This window comes from Bufo gargarizans, chromosome 6 (assembly GCF_014858855.1).
Source record: "Bufo gargarizans isolate SCDJY-AF-19 chromosome 6, ASM1485885v1, whole genome shotgun sequence".
In the NCBI taxonomy this organism is placed as follows: Eukaryota; Metazoa; Chordata; class Amphibia; order Anura; family Bufonidae; genus Bufo; species Bufo gargarizans.
In genome coordinates this window covers 140,294,043-140,312,909 of record NC_058085.1, presented here as the reverse complement: position 1 = coordinate 140,312,909, position 18,867 = coordinate 140,294,043, and the positions used below count along the sequence as shown (strand labels likewise).

Sequence of the window (18,867 nt, the reverse complement as noted above, 5' to 3'; positions counted from 1 at the left end):
AATAAATCAATCAATAAATGTGCCCCTTGTAGGTTAGTTACCTCTGATGAACAATTCTAATAAATGTGGTATATTACCATCATTTTTTCTACATAGCTGTGAAATATTATAATAACTTCTTCATTGACATCAGTCCATGTCCCAATAGGGTTTATTTAATTAGAATACATACATTACGTATTCAGATCATTCCTTTACTCTGTAGGGCTCATGATCCTTGTTTCATACTCCAGGCTCAACAGGCCCAATATAATATGTAGCCAATTTCATTTTTATTTCTTTTCTGTTGCTTTTAGAGTGCAACAAAATTGTGGGACTTTTTACAGAAATTGTCATTACTCATATGTCCCTGTCCCCAGTAGGACTAACAATATAATATCCTTATCTCATATACACACACCTTAGGACCAATTTTATAAAAAGCCAATTAACCTGTCAGTATGTTTTTGGAGTATTGGAGGAAATCGGAGAACCAGGGGGACATACAAGCACATACAAGCTCCATGCAGATGTTGCCTTGGTTGGATATGAACCCAGGACCCTAATGCTGCAAGACAACAGTTGTAACCACTATGCTATGTTTAGGTAAAAACCAAACCAAACACACATATGGAGAACATACATACCCTATGTACAAGTTGACCTGATTGGATTCTAATCCATAGCCTTAGTATACAATATAGAATTATAGTATATACCACCAGGGAAAATCGTATTTTGAGGCTACCAGTAGGGGAAAATATTATGAAAAAGCACTGATTAAACATTTTGAGGCTAGAACCAGGGGAATATCTGGTGGTAGCTTCAAACTGTTCAATCAGTGCTTTTTCATAATAACATTTTCCCCTTGTGGTAGCCACAAACTGTTCAATCAGTGTTTTTTTTATAAAGGAAAGTTATTCAAATTAGCTTTTCTTCCAAAAAGAAAAGAACACTATGCCTATCTGATATCAGTAAAAAAAGATATGCTAATTTCCATATATTTTTCCTAAGAAATGCAGAGCAGCATTGTCTTTACTACAATACTCATCATGCATACTAGGTGGTCTCCCAAGTGAGAATGAGCAGCCTCAAGACCCTACAAAGGCTACTCAGCTTACCAGGGAAGTTTTTCTTGTCCTTTTGGAAGAAGAACTGACCTGCACATCTCAATTAAAGAAGCGTAATATGAGGACATTCAGTACTCTTGTTCTTTTGGAAGGAGAGTTGACTTGCACATCTCTTTTACAGTGGAGTATTATGCATGTCTCTCTTTCGCTCAGTACTTTAGATTCGGGTAGAATGGATTTGTACCTGAGTCAAATTTTGTCAAAAATTCACCAAATTGCACCTACAACAAACCCGTTCATCTCTAATCCATCTATCTCATATCTATATTGTCCTTTCTTGGTGCATTCATGGCAATAAAACACTGTTGCATGAACAGCACAGTGGCTTTTCATTGAAGCTTTTTGGCACAGAATCTGCACCAAAGTCATCCTGAAAAAAGGTTCATATTGATGGGCTCTTATAAGCACAGATCGTTTTAGTCATTTAAGACTAATTGGAGTGGTTGGGGGTGTTAAAAGATTTAAAAAAAAACATTGGTAAGAAGGCTTTGTTAAAATAATGCTGTATTAATAGATGGATGGTGTTACGTCTATAGTATCTCAGAACACAGCACGTCTACTTTTTCATATAGGAGAAAAAGAACAAGCCTGTGCCTTTTTTTAAGGGGATAAATCTTTGTGTGTCAGATGTGAAAAGGCTTTATTTTCCAGCCAAATCCTTTCGATCTTGCTGCGGCTGTTCTGTAGAGATTTTAGAATTCACATCGTTGTAAGATAGAAGATCTTGGGTGAGTTTTTCAGCCCTAAATCCCAAAACATCTGTTGAGGTTTTTCACAGTAGCTGTGGATCCAACTCGACTAACACTGCGCATAAAAAAGATGTAACATGCACACACATCAGCAAGGCATCTAAAGCTGATCTCTGCCCCCTTTTTTAACGGCCAGTTAGATATAGCTTATTTTGTACAGAAGGCTAAAAACTTTATGGGGCTAAAGGTATAAACATCATCCTTTGGGCTCATGCACACGAACGTATTTTCTTTCCGTGTCCGTTCTGCTTTTTTTTGCGGACCGTATGAGAAACCATTCATTTCAATGGGTCCACAAAAAAAAATGTTAGTTACTCCGAGTTCATTCCGTTTCCCTATGTCCGTATTTCCATTCCGCAAAAAAAAAATCCTAATAATATTTCCTATTATTGTCCGCATTACGGACAAGGATAGTACTGTTCTATTAGGGGCTGGCTGTTCCTGTATTTTTTGCGGATCCGTTTTTTGCAGACCACAAAATACATACAGTCGTGTGCATGAGCCCTTTCTCTGTGCCTTCATGTTGCAGTTACATTATATGCTAAAACACCCTAGTTACAGGCTATACATTTCTATGAAATGATAAAAAAAAGAATAAAATGAATCTGCCACGGCTAAAAACTGATTCTTCTTTAACTTTTCTCCTAACATGGCAATGTAAAATGTGGCATTGGCGTATATAAGAAACATGCCTTTGATTATAATAATACAAACAAATGTGGCCATTAAATTGCCCAATTTGTGCCTAGATAAACTGTCATAGAGATGAAGGTGAGACCTATCTGTAGTACAAACCTCTTATCAGACAGGAGGCTAATTATCTGTCGGCAGTCATGTACTATCCTCTGGACTAATTATGAATTTAGGTTTCTGAGTAATAATCTCAGGGTTATGGTAGTTTTATCACCGTTTGCAGAGATCGAGAGAGAATGTAATTATTTATAAGCCATTTGTTCCCAATGCAACTCTTTGCCAACCGTTATTAACCCCTTCTGCAATTGCCCATTAGGATCACATAGGAAATAAGCACAATCCTTAAAAATAGTATGTTTTATTTTTCATCTTCATCAAAAGGCAAAAAAAGACATTTACTGCAATATAATTAACATTGACAGTACATAGAAAAAGATAAACATTCTCCATCATGCTTGGTATTCAGTAAGTATAGTATAGTAAACAGGACTGCAGCCTTGGAAACATGCTTGAAAACGTGTCCACAAAATGAGTAGGAGCAAGGAACGGGATATCGGCATTTCAGAGGTAAGGAATTATATTTTAGGTTGTAAATCATGCAAATTATTAACCCCAAGAATAGAAAGGTACACAGGCTGTCTGCAACCCATCTGGTATAAAAATACAAGACCATTCATTACTTAAGTAGAGTTGCTGCAGTGCAAGGTAAGGACATTGCTGGGAGAGATAGCAGATGTGTAATATCTTCAATTTACATTCAGTCATGGTGGGGTTCTCATTTGGCACAGCTCATGCAAACCCCCAAACTCCCCAAACTCCATGCAATGCTAGCCATCTTAACTGCTTCCACTTAGTCTATGGCATGGGTTCCTATGATGTTTAAGGGTTTAGGAATGACCCTCTCATTCAGTAGAGACCCAGAATCACCGCGCCGACATCTTTTGATGGCCTTCTGTCCTTCACCAAGAAATTTATCATACTTTCAGACTTGATGAGCAAGTTGCAACCAAGGAAGAATATGCCAAATATGACTGTGAGGGACAGGACACACAGGACAGCTATCTGGACCACCCTGGTGATGAACATGCTTCTCTCATCTGGAGTTAGGACAAGAGAGCCCCCATCATTTGTGATGACTGCCCTGGTCCCATTGCAACATCCAATCAAAGATCCAAGTCCCTGGGATGAATTGTTGTAAGACCCTTGATCCAGGACAGTTTGGTTAAAGAAAGTCCCATTCATCTTTATGGACCTTCCAGGAGCTCAGAAAAGTGGAAACACAACTTCAGCAATGTCTTTAGGTAAATGTCCAAGATACCATCTTCGATGGGTAAGGGTGTAGTGTGGCTGAAGAAGACAGAGCTGGTGGAACCACCTCAGATATTCAATACATCCATTGCAGTGAAGTAGTGCTGGAGCATCTCATCCACACCAATTCTTCTATCCTGACTATCTATGCTCTGAGGTGAGATGGTGCTCGCAGATCTTATATATTGCTGGGAGAAACCATTACCCTGGCAGGCAAAGGGGGGTAGTGATGGACTGAAGTTGACACTTCAGTCTTAAAGCAAGCACTTTATGCTTCACAGTCCAGCAGGCTGGATGTGTCCTGTCTCCCTGAGCAGCAGTGTACGCAATCCGTATGATTATATTAACTCATGGTCTGCTGGAAAGATATATACATTACAAAATCCTTGCTACAAAGAAGATTTAAGGTAAGTATATGTTAATGCCAACATTCTGCATTTCTACTTGTTGTGTTCAAGGAAGAAAATCATGTTTGTAACATTTAACCAAGATCCACAGTTGACTTATAGTGAGATGCAGCTCCTTTTATAATTGCCCTAGTCCAGACTTTGCATAATACTGAAAACGCAGATAATTCTAAATTAATAGAGGGGGAGTTTATTGTCAGAGTGAAAATAGGTGAGAAAAAGTATCTGACAGTCTGGAGGAATGAAGATGACCACCATGCATTACATTAATTTCAGTATGCACTGTGTAATACCTTACTCCTCCAGCAGTAGTGCTGCAGAAAAATTATATACTTGCTGACAGTTTCCATCAAAGCTGACTGCTTGGGATCCCAGCAGTGGGATTTACTGCAATCAGCTTATCATTGGAGACACTTATAACAGAAAGTTAGACAACCCGATTATCCCCTTACGAACTCCACCATACTTGTACAGCAGTGGTCATCATCACTTTAAAGCTGGCTCCTGCTCACGAGTGCAGCGGACGCCATAGCTGCCTGGTTTCTAGCGGTTAAAGAGAACCTGTCACCAGGATTTTGTGTATTGAGCTGAGGACATGGGTTGCTAGATGGCTGCTAGCACATCCGTAATACCCAGTCCCCATAGCTCTGTGTGCCTTTATTGTGTAAAAAAACCCGATTTGATACATATGCAAATTAACCTGAGATGAGTCCTGTCCCTGACTCATCGCACATACAGGACTCATCTCAGGTTAATTTGCATATGTATCAATTCGGTTTTTTTACACAATAAAAGCACACAGAGCTATGGGGACTGGGTATTGCGAATGTGCTAGCGGCCATCTAGCAACTCATGTCCTCAGCTCTATACACAAAATCCCGGTGACAGGTTCCCTTTAAACAGCAGAGGCCCGGGGCTAATGTCTGAGATCGGCCATGAAGCCAGTCGCAGACGTTTAACCCCTCAGATGCTGTGGTCAAATGTGACCACGGCATCTGAGCATTAAAAATGTGAGAGCATCACTCTCACTCTGGCAACAGCTTCCCCCAGCTGAGATCGGGGAAGCTGTTACACTACAGTGATAGGCCAGAGCCTGCTTGCTGCTCTGATACTTATTACTGGTATATTCCAATACAGACCTGCAGGTGAATATACTGAATGCTGTATTCTGTAATGGATGAGATACCATTATAGCATACGACTGGCAATTTAATGATTGCTTGTTATAGTCACCTGTTACAGTTTTTAAAAATATAGAAAAAAATGTAAAAAATAAAAGTTCAAATCACCCTTTCTCCATCGAACAAAACATCATGGGCATTGCTGTGTCCAAAAACGCCCGAACTATTAAATATAATAATATTAATTTCATACGGCAAATGGTGTAACAGAAAAAAAATAAAAAAGGCCGATTCACCATTTTTTTCATCACTTCACTTACCAAGAAAATTTCATTAAAAGTGATCAAAAAAATTCTTACACACCGCATGGTATTATTGAAAAGTACAGATCGCCCGCAAAAATGAGCCCTCACACAGCTCTATAGATGAAAATATAAAAAAGTCAGAATATGACAATAAAAAGTTTTTCTTTTTTCAGTATTAAAACATAAGAAAAAAATATACAAACGTGGTATCGCTGTAATCGTATTGACCGACAGAATGAAAGTAACAAGTCAGTTTTACCGTATAGGGAATGCCATAAAAACAAAGCCCAGAAAACTGTAGCAGAATATTTTTTTTTTTTCCAATTCCACCCCATTTAGAATTTTTATTCCATTCCAGCTCCCCACTATATTGTCAAATATCTGTAAAGAATAAATCAAAGCAACTGGACTTACTGTAGATTTCTTGAAAACGTTTCACTCGCTGTTCCAACGAGCTTTCTCAATTCTGAGTGACTGTACAAGAATATATTGTCCCGCAAAAAACAAGCCCTCATACGGCTATGTGAACGTAAAAAAAAAAAATGCTATGGCTCTTGGAAGGCAGAGAGAAAAAACGAAAATGCAAAAACTTAAGATTGTCTCATCCTCTTCGCCCCCAACCCTGCACCTAGTAGCTAATTAGCATATTATAAAAGTATTGCTTCCTTTGCTGGCTTGATTCATTTTTCCATTGCATTATACGGTGATCGTTTTCATGGTTACGACCACCCTGCAATCCATCAGCAGTGGTCGTACTTCCACACTATAAGAAAAGGGGATAGCCTTTCTGGTGGCCGGGACGATGGAAGTATGCATAGGTTAGTCCTTTTTTCTATAGTGTGCAAGCACGACCACCGCTGATGGATTGCAGGGTGGTCGTTAATAATACATGGTAATAATACATTAGTAAGTGCCTTGTATTAACTTTCTCTACATGATCAATGCTGTTTGCTGAAGTGACACAGGCCCTTTAATGGTTAACATGCTCTGCAGACTTCTGTGTGCACTTACCTCCTGTTTCTGTTGTATACATGGCTTTTACCATGCTCAGGTTATGTGGCCATATATTTCTAGGAATCAGTGCCCCCTGTGACATTCATTTTGGGTCAGTCTGACAGGTTTCAGATTGTTATTCCTCTAGAAATCAATATTAAATGTCGCTGTGTTTTACCAATGACATTTACTTCACGGCATAGTTCAGTCAATTAATGTGACCCTGCCCAAGTTTCAGTATCTACATCTTGTTGTATTAGTCTCTTGATTAGGGTGCATTCACATGAACATATGACAACCATGCAGTGTTGCAGACCGCAAAACACAGTCACCGGCCGTGTGCACCCCGCAAGATGCAGTGAAGGATAGGACATGTTCTATCTTTTGCGGTGCAGAGGAACAGACCCGGAAGCACACGGAAGGGCTTCTTTGTGTTTCCGTGTGCTTCTAGGCCGTGCCTCCGCAAAAGACAGGACATGTCCTATCTTTTGCCGCATTTTGCGGACCATTGGAGTCAACGAGTCCGCACCACCATGCGGAGTGCACACGGCCGATGCGAGTCTGCGGTTTGAAGTCTGCAACACAGTCGTGTGAATGTATCCTAAAACTACAATAATGGGGTATTCCCATCTCACACTTATGGCATTTTCACCTCTGGAACCAGGGCCAGCGCTTCCATAGAGGCAAGGGGGGCAATTGCCCCCGGGCCCCCGAGTCCTTAGGGGTCCCCCCGCGCCGTCCCGCAAATACCTATAGGCAGGACAGTCACACGGAGATGAGCGCTTCCATTGTGGAAGCACTCATCTCCAGCCACCTGTATCGCCGTCCTCAGGACAGCAATACAGATGGCTGTGCAGCAGGGCAGCGGAGGGAGAGGCGTGTCCCTTCCCCTTCCTTTGATAGGCTGCAGGCACTAGGCCGGCAGCCTATCAGAGGCCGGAGAAGGCGGCGCGATTACATCATCGCGCCGCCTGAGCCCTGAGCCGAACAGTGCGGGACACAGGCCGGAAGTGGCCTGCATCGCATCGCTGCCAAGGAGGTTAGTATACATGTTGTTGTTTTTTTGTGTGTACAATACTGGCACATGTTGATGGGGGGCTCTGGCTACTGGCACATGTTGATGGGGGGGGCTCAGGCTACTGGCACATAATCGGGGGGGGGCCTATGGCTACTGGCACATGATAGGGGGGGCTATGGCTACTGGCACATGATAGGGGGGGCCTATGGCTACTGGCACATGTTAATGGGGGGCTCTGGCTACTGGCACATGTTGATGCGGGGCTCAGGCTACTGGCACATAATCGGGGGGGCCTATGGCTACTGGCACATGATGGGGGGGCCCTATGGCAACTTGCACATGATAGGGGGGCCTATGGCTACTGGCACATGATAAGGGGGACCCTATGGCTACTGGCACATGATAGGCGGGGCACTATGGCTACTGGCACATGATAGGGGGGCCTATGGCTACTGGCACATGATGGGGGGCTCAGGCTACTTGCACATGTTAATGGGGGGCTCTGGCTACTGGCACATGTTGATGGGGGGCTCAGGCTACTGGCACATGATGGGGGTTCAGGCTACTGGCACATGATAGGGGGCTCCGGCTACTGGCACATGATATAGGGGGGGCTCTGGCTACTGGCACATGATGGGGGGGTCCTCTGGCTACTGGCACATGATGGCGGGGGGGGGGCTCTTGTTACTGGCACATGATTGGGGGGCATCTATGAGGGCACATTTTACTGGCACATTATTGGGGTACATCTATGGGGGCACTTATTACTGGCACATTGGAGCACTTATTACTGGTACATTGAGGGCACACATTACTGGCACGTTATTGGTGGGCACTATAGGGGCATCTACTGAGGCCACAAAGAACGGTTATTTTATATGGGGGCTCTGTATAGGGGCATTTTATACTGGGAAACACTATGGTGGGTACTATGAAGAAGGGGGGAGAGGACTACTATGGGTTGCACTAAGAAGGGGTATTTTATACTTACAAATTATGGGGGACACTGAGGGCATCTACTGGGGCACTATATATGGGGCATTTTATACTGGTACATTATGGGGGTCCTAGGAGGGAGGGGGAAAGAAGCACTCTGGGGGCACTATATAGGGGTATTTTATACTGGCACATTATGGGGGCACTATTTGGAACATTAGCTTAACTGGGGGCATTACAAGTGGGTATTTTTTGCTTTGTCACATTATAAGGAGAATTATTTCTACTGGTGGGGCATTATGGTGGGCTTTATTACTCCCCCATGGTCTGAGCCCCCTAGTAGCAGCACCAGCCTCTCCCTGCTCTGCTATCCCTCAGCCCCTTCTCCAAATCCTTATTATGAAATCTTTCTCATTAGGATAAAACACATCAGCTCCGCCGAGCCCCCCAGCCAAAGTGTTGAAGTGGTGTCCGAGATCCCCAAGGACCAAGCCAAGTAATTGTAAGTTTTCATATGAAATATGTTTGTTATACACATATAGCATACACTGTGCCACACAATATACAGTTTCCTCTGTAAAAGTCATCAAGTGTCATGAGGGGGGCCCCTTATTGTTTTTCGCCCCAGGGCCCCATTTCACCTAGAACCGGCCCTGTCTGGAACCCGCATCTATCATTAGAATGGGGTCCTGCTTTGTATGGTAGGTGGCAGCACAGCTCTCATCATTCACTTCTTTGAGAGCAGCCAAGTAAATGTACTCCTCAGAGCTCCCACATGCAGCATTCAGCAACCGAGGGCCTGTTCTCTAGGTGGATGTGTGTCCCAGATATATCATAGGAGCCAGAGATAGGAGTACCCCTTTAAATACACAGCTTACAATTTCTAATGCTTGTCTTTACTGGAGTCTATAGTCGGAGACTGCATAGAGGACAGCTGTGGTAATAAGAAATGCGGAATCTTTAGGCCTTGGCTACACTGCGACTTTTTGTAGCGTGACTGATTGATTTTAACTATTGAATGCATTCATTTGGACTGCAGCTGTAGTTCAATAGTTAAAATCAATCATTCACACTACAAAAAGTAGTAGGGTAGCCTTAGGCCTCTTGCACACGAACGTTGTGTGCCCATGGCAGTATTGAGGCCCGCATACAGCGGGTCCGCAATACACAGGCACCGGCCCGTGTGCACTCTGCATCACTTGAATGGGTCCGCAATCACGGAGATGCGGAACGGAAGCACGGATCGTAACTTCGTAGTGCTTCCGTGGTGTTTCTGTCCGTGCCTCCGCACCGCAAAAAATAGAACTTGTTCTATTTTTTTGCGGTGCGGACGGATCATGGACCCATTCAAGTTGAATGGGTCTCGATCCGTCCCGGCCGCCACACGGACGTTGCCTGTGCATTGGGGACCGCAAATTGTGGTCCCCAATGCACGGAACGGATGCACAATGTTTGTGTGCAAGAGGCATTAAAAGGGTTATGCAGGGGTTTTATAATGATGGACCGGAAGTGTAGATAATAGACACGCGGCACTCACCAGGGTCGATTGGATGCTTTATTTGCGGTACAGCAAAGTAGACTTGTGTGCACTGGCTGGGGAGCGGACAGGTCCAGGTGTGTCAGGCGGTGACGGCCGTTTCGCGCAAGTCGCGCTTCCTCGGACCGCTGCTCATGTGCCGGCGCACTGACGTGCTTTTTAAGGGCTGACCCAGGTCATCACCATGGCGACCATGGACGCTCCCCAGGTGCGCACTATGAAACAAACAGAAGGGGATCAATACAATGTTATACAAACTGGCTGCAAATTATTGCAGCATGATACTTTATGGCATACCCTAATGTCAAAAGGAGGGGACAAATTACCCTAGCATAAAAGAGAGAACAAAGAGTGCAGCAGTAGGGGAGACACACACTTAAGCTGTTGTTTGGGAACTAATTCCACAAAGAGGACAAAATAAGAGAGATTAGAAATAAACGCCTGGAAAAGCTAATAATCAGGTTGTAGTATATATGCAGATTCTTTACAAACGGTAAAACATATTGCTGCCTAACCTGTGTGGAAAATAAAAAATTGTTTTCAAAGGAAGACAGCCATGTCGTTTTTGTCATTTAGACCGTGTGGTCCCATGGCTCCCGTTTTGATGATCCATCGAGCCTCCCGCTGCAACAGAAGGCGGTGGCGGTCCCCACCCTTAGGGATGGGGCCCACCGCCTCTATCCCAGCAAAGGAGAGGCTCGATGGATCACCTTTGTGGGTTGAGCGTACGTGGTCAACAAGGCGCGGAGAACCATGTCCTGTCCTGATGGAGCCGAGGTGTTCCCGTATGCGCTCAAATAGGGGCCTGATGGTTTTACCGATGTAAAACCTGCCACAGGTACATGATATGACGTAAACGACATGGGTGGTGCGACATGTGATAAAGTCATTCACTCTATGTGTGATGCCTCCCAGAGACAGGGATTTCCCCTGTGAGTTGTAGGGGCAGAAAGAACACATCCCACACTTAAAATTGCCTTGAGGTCTCCTACTTTGAAGCCAGTTAGGCTGTCGGGACCGTCCTAATGTACTGTGGACTAACCTATCTCTCAAGGTGTGACATTTTCTAAAGGCAACTAGTGGTCGTTGGGAGGCTATGTCTCCCATGCTAGGGTCACCCTTCAGTAGGTCCCAGTTATTAAGTACCGCTCGTTTGACAATGTCTGCCGCTGGACTAAAATTGAAGATAAAAGTGAACCTATCTTCATTGTCCTTGTGGATCTGGTCACTAAGTAGGCTATAAAACTCACTGTGACACAAAGTGACATCAAAGAAAGGAAGAGAGACAAGTTTCTCCGTGATAAGAACGATTACGAAAGCGACAGAGTATTCGACTGGAATAAAAAACGTGGCCGTGCCCGTCGTAACCCACGCCGCACCCGTAGTGACTTTTGGACGACCGACTCCGATTCCAGTCTATCTGAAAATGGAACAGTCGCCCCTCCCCCTTTGGGAAAAGAACCAGAAGGGGTCGAGGAGGGCGCAAGAGGAAGAAATCCCCAAGTCCACAAGAAGACGGCGACAAGTGACGTGGAAGCAGTAGAAGAACGCCAAGCATCCCCATTCACACAAGATCGTCCTAACCTTATCATTAATTTGACTACCCATGTGTTACCCCCGAGCTGTATCTCACTCCTCCAAAGAGGATTGGGATACAGCTTAGTGGAACAATTTAATTTGGTCGACTTTGAGGTGGACTTATATAAGGCAATACGCAAATTATTCCTGAGGAAGATGTTCTCGGAACGTAGTTCAATTCACCCCCAGCCGTTACCAGGCGAGATCCCAGCATATATGACATGTACCGACTTCCACCTCCAGCACCGCTTTGATACCGAGGAAATCTCTTGCATTCAGTTCTTAGCGGGTCTCGATAGTGAAAGTGTTCAGCCTTTGGAGCCTCTAGTGCCTTTCTCAGGTGGCATCAGGTCCACCTTTCTTCCCCCTATGCCGGCGGGCTCGGCGATTGACCTCTTTTACAAGAGAGTAATTAGGGATGTACGTGCACTGATATACCCGGTGGCACCCCCTAATATCACCAAAGAGGAAAAAGCAGCGTTACGCTGGCTTACAGGCCTTCAAGATGTAGTGATCAAGCCCGCCGACAAGGGGGGAAACGTGGTCCTGATGACCAGAGCCTTCTATTTGGAGGAAGCCTCTAGACATCTGGGAGATACCAATGTTTATGAGAAACTAGGCGACAATCCTGTTCCACGGATACTTACTAGGATATGTTCCCTTCTCTCCAAGTACATAGAGATACAATTTCTCCCTGCAACCATCCTGGATAAGTTAGTCCCCAAGTTTCCCAAGAATCCAGTCTGGTATTTCGTGCCGAAGGTACATAAATCGCTGTCCCATCCCCCGGGACGACCGATCGTCTCCGGTATGGGATCAGCAACCGAACCACTTTCGGGGTACGTAGACTGGTTACTGAGGCCCCTTTTAAAAGGCACTCCCACGTATCTAAAGGACACCGGGGACTTCCTCCGTGCCCTTAATTCCCTTGAGTGGCAGGAGGAATTCCACCTTGTGTCCTTAGACGTGGAGAGCTTATATACCAGAATTCCACATGACGCAGGACTTAGAGCCATAGCGACGGTCCTCAGTAGCTCCAATAAGGGCAACACCTTCTCACAGTTTATTCAGGAGTCCCTTGACCTGATATTATCCAACAACGTCTTCCAATTTGGAAGTCAGTGGTACCGCCAGATACTAGGTACGGCGATGGGCACTCCGGTGTCGTGTACCTTCGCCAACCTGTATCTGGCGGTATTCGAAGAGACCTACGTCTTCTCTATACAGAACCCCTTTCTTAGATACATCCACCTTTACCTGCGGTACGTGGACGATGTGTTCCTGGTCTGGTCGGGCAGCGAAATTCAGTGTGTACAGTTTGTGGAATATATCAATGATATTAACCAGATGAATATGAAATTTACCCTCAACTTCAGAGGTGATAGTCTAGAATTTCTAGACGTCAAGGTCTCCGTGGTGGATGGTATCATACAGACAACAGGTTTCCGTAAGCCCACAGCCACCAATTCGCTGCTCCACCAGACCAGTTTCCATCCCCCTGCAGTTAAGGATGCTGTCCCGTACGGGCAGTTTATACGCCTCCGCAGGATAAATAGTACAGAGAAGGACTACTTCAGGCAGGCCCACCAACTCAGAGATAGGCTGCTTGAGAGAGGATATTCCAAGAGAGACGTCACCGATGCGATGTACCGAGCGGCCCTCCGCCCCAGACATAGCCTACTTAGTGACCAGATCCACAAGGACAATGAAGATAGGTTCACTTTTATCTTCAAGTTTAGTCCAGCGGCAGACATTGTCAAACGAGCGGTACTTAATAACTGGGACCTACTGAAGGGTGACCCTAGCATGGGAGACATAGCCTCCCAACGACCACTAGTTGCCTTTAGAAAATGTCACACCTTGAGAGATAGGTTAGTCCACAGTACATTAGGACGGTCCCGACAGCCTAACTGGCTTCAAAGTAGGAGACCTCAAGGCAATTTTAAGTGTGGGATGTGTTCTTTCTGCCCCTACAACTCACAGGGGAAATCCCTGTCTCTGGGAGGCATCACACATAGAGTGAATGACTTTATCACATGTCGCACCACCCATGTCGTTTACGTCATATCATGTACCTGTGGCAGGTTTTACATCGGTAAAACCATCAGGCCCCTATTTGAGCGCATACGGGAACACCTCGGCTCCATCAGGACAGGACATGGTTCTCCGCGCCTTGTTGACCACGTACGCTCAACCCACAAAGGTGATCCATCGAGCCTCTCCTTTGCTGGGATAGAGGCGGTGGGCCCCATCCCTAGGGGTGGGGACCGCCACCGCCTTCTGTTGCAGCGGGAGGCTCGATGGATCATCAAAACGGGAGCCATGGGACCACACGGTCTAAATGACAAAAACGACATGGCTGTCTTCCTTTGAAAACAATTTTTTATTTTCCACACAGGTTAGGCAGCAATATGTTTTACCGTTTGTAAAGAATCTGCATATATACTACAACCTGATTATTAGCTTTTCCAGGCGTTTATTTCTAATCTCTCTTATTTTGTCCTCTTTGTGGAATTAGTTCCCAAACAACAGCTTAAGTGTGTGTCTCCCCTACTGCTGCACTCTTTGTTCTCTCTTTATGCTAGGGTAATTTGTCCCCTCCTTTTGACATTAGGGTATGCCATAAAGTATCATGCTGCAATAATTTGCAGCCAGTTTGTATAACATTGTATTGATCCCCTTCTGTTTGTTTCATAGTGCGCACCTGGGGAGCGTCCATGGTCGCCATGGTGATGACCTGGGTCAGCCCTTAAAAAGCACGTCAGTGCGCCGGCACATGAGCAGCGGTCCGAGGAAGCGCGACTTGCGCGAAACGGCCGTCACCGCCTGACACACCTGGACCTGTCCGCTCCCCAGCCAGTGCACACAAGTCTACTTTGCTGTACCGCAAATAAAGCATCCAATCGACCCTGGTGAGTGCCGCGTGTCTATTATCTACACTTCCGGTCCTGTATACTTGTATCACGCTGAGCACCACGTTGTCTGGGTCCTCACAGCCGCGGGTCGTAGAAGTTCCCGATTACAGGAGGTGCGAGGGTGTTGCTAGCGGGAGCAGTGCCGCTGTTTTCCACTGCTTCTCTCCTCCCCATTTGTTTTATAATGATGGCCTACCCTCAGGATAGGTCATCAATATCTGATTGGCGGGGGTCTGACACCTGCCACTCCCGCCAATTAGCTGTTTAAAGAGGAAGCGGTACTCGATGCAAGCACTACTTCCTCTTCATGACACTGCCCGTCCTCTCAGAAGCGATTGTAATTACAAGTACTCATTCACTTGAATGGAGAGAGTACTTTTAATTACACTACCCCACCCTACAGGGGAGCGATTGGAGCGCCACTTCCTCTTGAAACAGCTGATCGCCGGGGTCCCAGGTGCTGGACCCCCACCAATAAGATCTTGATGACCTATCCTGAGGATAGGTCATCAATATAATACCCCTGCACAACCCCTTTAAAGAAACACTCCACCAAGGGTAATTTATCATTGCACCTTTCGGCCTAATTTTGAGTGTTTTTGTTATAGTTACTGTTATAGTATTCATTGCTTTATATTAAGTAGTAGTATATACTACGGCTAGGTTCAAATGGAGTCTTTTATGTGTGTATTGAGCACCAAAAATGCATGCAAGCAAAACTTCCCCATGGATTTCAATGGGAAATCTGCATGTTAATCCCTACGGCGCTGTTTGTTTCCACCTGCGGTTTTGGAAACCACATTATGGGAAAAAGAAGTGTCCTGTCCATTCTTGACCCATATTCCACATCCAGAATTCCATTTAAAATGGACAGGAATAAAAATCCTTGCCAGCGCTGAAAATACTTCATGTGAACCTAGCCTATTGCAGGTTTTTGCTTTCAAGTTGTCTGATGTCTGAACCTGCTGTGATGAGTCTCATGTGATGTGACTAGTTGAAGGTGGTACTATGTGAAGGGTTTAGCTTGGGGGGGCAAATGGGGGCACAATCACCTTTATGTTAGGTAGTTTTTTGTCTCTTTGACCCCTCTTCTTTCCCAATTTTTTTTATTTTACAGGGATACCTGGATTAGTGGCGGAGATGATAAGCAGGCATGGCCAACCTGAGGCTCTCCAGCTATTGTAAAACTACAACTCCCACCTTGCCCTGCTGTAGGCTGATAGCTGTAGGCAGTCTGGGCATACTGGGAGTTGTAGTTTTGCAACAGCTGGAGAGCAATAGTGATGAGCGGGAGGTGCCATATTCGATTTCGCGATATTTCGCGAATATTCGAATGAATATTCGTGTTATATTCGTCGAAATCGAATATTCGTAATTATTCCAATTATCGCGAATAATATCCGAATTTTTTTTTCGCGTATTGCGATTATTTATCTTGATAGTATAAGGCAACATTCCTATGCTCATTGACTATGGCTAGGCTAATATGTGTATTTTACGAAATTTCGTGATTTGCTCTAACTTCGTCTCTTAGAATATTACGAATATTCTAAAAGACGAAGTTAGAGCAATATTACGAAATTTCGTAAAATACACATATAGATTGGAATTTAGCTAATATAGTGCTATAATCCCTTTTTTTTCCTCAAATTTTTTTTTGCCTCTTCTGAACTTAAGTTTTGTAAAATATGTACACTATTAAAAAATATTACTATAGCAGTATATTAGCTTAAATACAATCTATGTGTATTTTACGAAATTTCGTAATATTGCTCTAACTTCGTCTTTTAGAAATTTCGTAATATTGCTCTAACTTCGTCTTTTAGAATATTCGTAATATTCTAAGAGACGAAGTTAGAGCAATATTAAGAACATTTTCAAAAGCCGAAATTGCGATGCGAGTAATATAATACGAAATAATCGCATGAAGATTTCAACTTAGCACTGCTATATTCCATATTCTAGCCTAATATGGAATATAGCTGTGCTAAGTTAGCACTGCTATATTCCACACTAGGCTAGAATATGGAATATAGCAGTGCTAAGTTGAAATCTTCATGCGATTATTTCGTATTATATTACTCGCATCGCAATTTCGACTTTTGCAAATGTTCTTAATATTGCTCTAACTTCGTCTCTTAGAATATTACGAATATTCTAAAAGACGAAGTTAGAGCAATATTACGAAATTTCTAAAAGACGAAGTTAGAGCAATATTACGAAATTTCGTAAAATACACATAGATTGTATTTAAGCTAATATACTGCTATAGTAATATTTTTTAACAGTGTACATATTTTACAAAACTTAAGTTGAGAAGAGGCAAAAAAAAATTAGAGGAAAAAAAAGGGATTATAGCACTATATTAGCTAAATTACAATCTATATGTGTATTTTACGAAATTTCGTAATATTGCTCTAACTTCGTCTTTTAGAATATTCGTAATATTCTAAGAGACGAAGTTAGAGCAATATTAAGAACATTTGCAAAAGTCGAAATTGCGATGCGAGTAATATAATACGAAATAATCGCATGAAGATTTCAACTTAGCACTGCTATATTCCATATTCTAGCCTAGTGTGGAATATAGCAGTGCTAACTTAGCACAGCTATATTCCATATTAGGCTAGAATATGGAATATAGCAGTGCTAAGTTGAAATCTTCATGCGATTATTTCGTGTTATATTACTCGCATCGCAATTTGCGAAATTTCGTAAAATACACATATAGATTAGATTGTAATTTAGCTAATATGGAATATAGCAGTAAGTTGAAAACGCCACTGACTGGAGCAGCCAGGAAGCCAGGAATCCAAAGGACAGGTAAGAACAACTTTAGAGAAGTGGGAAAGAAAAAAATATAATAATAAAAAAAAAAACGAATATTCGAATTCGCGAATATATAGAACGATATTCTAAATATTCGCGAAATCTCGAAATTGCGATATTCGAGAAAAAAATTCGCAATTCGAATATTCGCGCTCAACACTAGAGAGCAACAGGTTGGCAAGCCCTGGTATCCAGTTTGATCCAGTTTATCTGACGAATCTGGGCGCAGTGATCCATCCTGATTGGTTGCTGGGTGAGAAATCCGTCCCTCAGTGGATTTAGTTCTCATAAATTAGATATGGTTATGGGTTTTATTTAATTATTTATTTAGTGTGGAATGAATTATTTTATTTAATTATTTATGAAATTTCATTGTGGTGTTTAAATTATTTAAGGTAACCCATAATAAAGCATTGTGGCCATTTTCATCCAAATCAGATTGTTGTGTCCTTATTTATTTTAATATAAGTAGGTTTATGAGTATGATCCTCTGGATCAACTTGCAGGATGACAGACCGAACTGGATGGCAAAAATGTCTTTTTTCTGACTTATGTTACTATGTTAAATGTGCCTCCATGGAGTTTGCCAAATGGGCATTTATAGGAAGTAGTCATTATTATCAGTAGCCATGACCTGGATAGCTGATTCAATTGCTATATGGATGTTTATTTTATCAAGATGAATTGAAATAAAGAGAAAATGTGCAATTTTGCCAAGTGCTGGATCATTTTACTACATTGTCCAAGTGAGTGTTGCCGATCTGGCGGGGTCTGTCACCTAAGGAAACCGGTGAGCTGGTGTTTGCTGTTTGTATGATGCGTAAATGAGTAGTATGCAAAGAGTTAAAAAGTCAATCACTTTTGTATAACCTTATTTTTTTTATAATCTTCCATTTAACGTGGACCCCATTATATCTGGAACTTTAACAGCCTTGGTGAGATGTATCCATGGCACAGAATATCCGACAAAGCACCTGTAAGCACCTTTTCACATCTGGCTTTTTTTTTTTTTTTAAATAAACAAAATCCTTAAACAAGCATTTCAGGCAAATCGGGCCGCGTGTGGGACTATTGTCCCGCACTCATATGATCATATGAGTGCGGGACAATAGACCTGCGGGTGCCCCGACGTGCACAGCATCATTGTAATCTATGATGCTGTGTACTCCCGTGTGCACGATCAATGCCGCTCCGGGACATATGGCCCGCTCACGGACCGTGTATCTCAGAGGGCATACGGTCGTGTGCAAGAGGCCTTAGGCAGGTTCTGATCTTCCTTCACTGACCATGTGGCTTTCACGTTCTGCTGTTAGTCCCCCAAAAATAGGTGTCAATACTTTTAAGCCAAAGTGCAAAAATGTAAAAATTC

The 18,867-nt window shown here is 43.4% G+C and overlaps 1 protein-coding gene across 1 annotated transcript; it reads right to left on the bottom strand.

Moving 5' to 3' along the window:
• Positions 1–3,457: 3,457 nt before the first annotated feature.
• On the bottom strand, positions 3,458–3,793 carry RPRML (reprimo like). Its single transcript, XM_044300250.1, has one exon. It carries the CDS (start codon positions 3,791–3,793, stop codon positions 3,458–3,460), a length of 336 nt encoding a protein of 111 aa, XP_044156185.1.
• Positions 3,794–18,867: the final 15,074 nt, after the last annotated feature.